This window comes from Crocodylus porosus, unplaced genomic scaffold, assembly GCF_001723895.1.
Source record: "Crocodylus porosus isolate Cpor-Errol unplaced genomic scaffold, CroPor_comp1, whole genome shotgun sequence".
Lineage (NCBI taxonomy): Eukaryota > Metazoa > Chordata > Crocodylia > Crocodylidae > Crocodylus > Crocodylus porosus.
Window position 1 is genome coordinate 5,821,016 of NW_017728949.1, and position 1,422 is coordinate 5,822,437.

Sequence of the window (1,422 nt, forward strand, 5' to 3'; positions counted from 1 at the left end):
GGGGGAGCTCGGGCGGCGGGTGCGTGCCTGGGCACGGCGCTGCCATCCGCGCGGCGCCCGGGAAATGCGCTGAGCCGGGGACGACCTGCGGGGGACCGCACGCCCGGCCGCGCCGCCTGCCTTGGAAATCAGAAGCATCCAAAAAAAAACCAAAAAACAATCTCAGCTCCCGCTCCGCTGAATTTAGGAGCTCCCGATCCTGTGCCCGGCAAGCCGGCTCGCCGGGCGGGGCAGGGCGCTGAAGGCACCGGGGAGGAGCAGCAGCGGTGGCCGAGGGGAGCCCGCACCCCGCGCCCAGTGACTTACAGTAGCCGAGGAGCCCCCGCCTGGGAGGGGACCCCGTTTTTTTTGTGCGTGTGGGGTTTTTTTTTCCTGCCCTTAAAAATGGATACCCTGCCCCTCGTCTGGGGACTCCTAGCTCTGGGCTTGTGCGGAGCCAGCGTGCTGGGAGAAGCAGGTAAGGCGCAACTAAGTTGATTGGCTTTGCCGCCCGGGGTGCTCGCCGCCCTGCCCTGCCCTGCCGGCGCCGGGGGATGCAGCGCCCTCGGCCGCGCCGACACCCCGGGGCGCGTCTCGCTCCCGCTCCCGGCCCAACTTTTCCCTCCGCTGCAGTGGGGGGGGGGGGCCTTTGGAAACGCAGACACACATACACACGCACACACGGCCGCGCTCGGGCTTTGGCTGCGCTCAGATGGCGCATATGGAACAGATCAGAGGGTCTGAAAATACTACAAAGCCTTCGCAGTAACCGGGGGGGGGGGGATTTCCCCCCACCTCCATGTTTTGAAGGAGAACATCTCTCCCCTGAGCGCTTCTAGCCCAGGCAGAAAGGCATAAATCATTGATCTCCACTCGGGTTTGAGAGGCATTTCCCGAGCTTCATTACGCATGATTTGAATGAGCAAGGGAGGGAGAGCAGCCTACTTGTGGAGTTGCAAAGTTGTGTGTGCGTGTGAAGGAAGGAAAGCAACCTACTCGTGGAGCTGAAAAGGTGTGTGTAAAAGCTGTGTAAAGTGTGCGTGTTGGGCAAGGGAGGAAAGCAACTAACTTGTGGAGCTGAAAGGGTATGTATGTGCGTGTGGGGGTGTCAAATGTGTGTGGGTAAAGGAGGGAGGTTGGTTAACAGCAAATAAAAGCCCCCACGGTGGCTGGTAGAGCTCGCCTTGCCCCCTGCGCAGGAGCACGCGGGGCCGTGCCGCCGCAGCGCACCGCGGAGCCCTGCGCAGCGGCACAAACTTTTCTGGCCGGGGTTCAGGCCCGAGCGGCCGCCCGAAAACGAGAGGAGTCGGGGGGCGCAAGGCCGCGGCTCCCCCGTGCCGACTCCGCTGGCGCGGGGCCTTCCCCGCAGCGGCCCCTGCGAGAATGGCCGCGAGGCCGCGCGGGCGGCGCTGATGCTGGAAGGAGCGCGGCACCAACCGTCCG

The 1,422-nt window shown here is 64.3% G+C and overlaps 1 protein-coding gene across 7 annotated transcripts in view; it reads left to right on the forward strand.

Annotated features, from left to right (window-relative positions):
* The first annotated feature begins 9 nt into the window (after positions 1 to 9).
* The window catches only part of NRP2 (neuropilin 2), a 129,470-nt gene continuing 128,057 nt past the window's right edge, over positions 10 to 1,422 (forward strand). For 4 of the 7 annotated variants that reach the window (XM_019553687.1, XM_019553688.1, XM_019553691.1 and 1 more), the window contains exon 1: positions 11 to 457. In XM_019553687.1, the coding sequence (XP_019409232.1) occupies positions 385 to 457 (73 nt within the window). In that variant the 5' untranslated portion in view covers positions 11 to 384. Of the gene's footprint in view, positions 458 to 1,422 lie in introns of all 7 variants that reach the window. The other 3 variants (XM_019553692.1, XM_019553689.1, XM_019553690.1) reach the window with 1 other exon arrangement.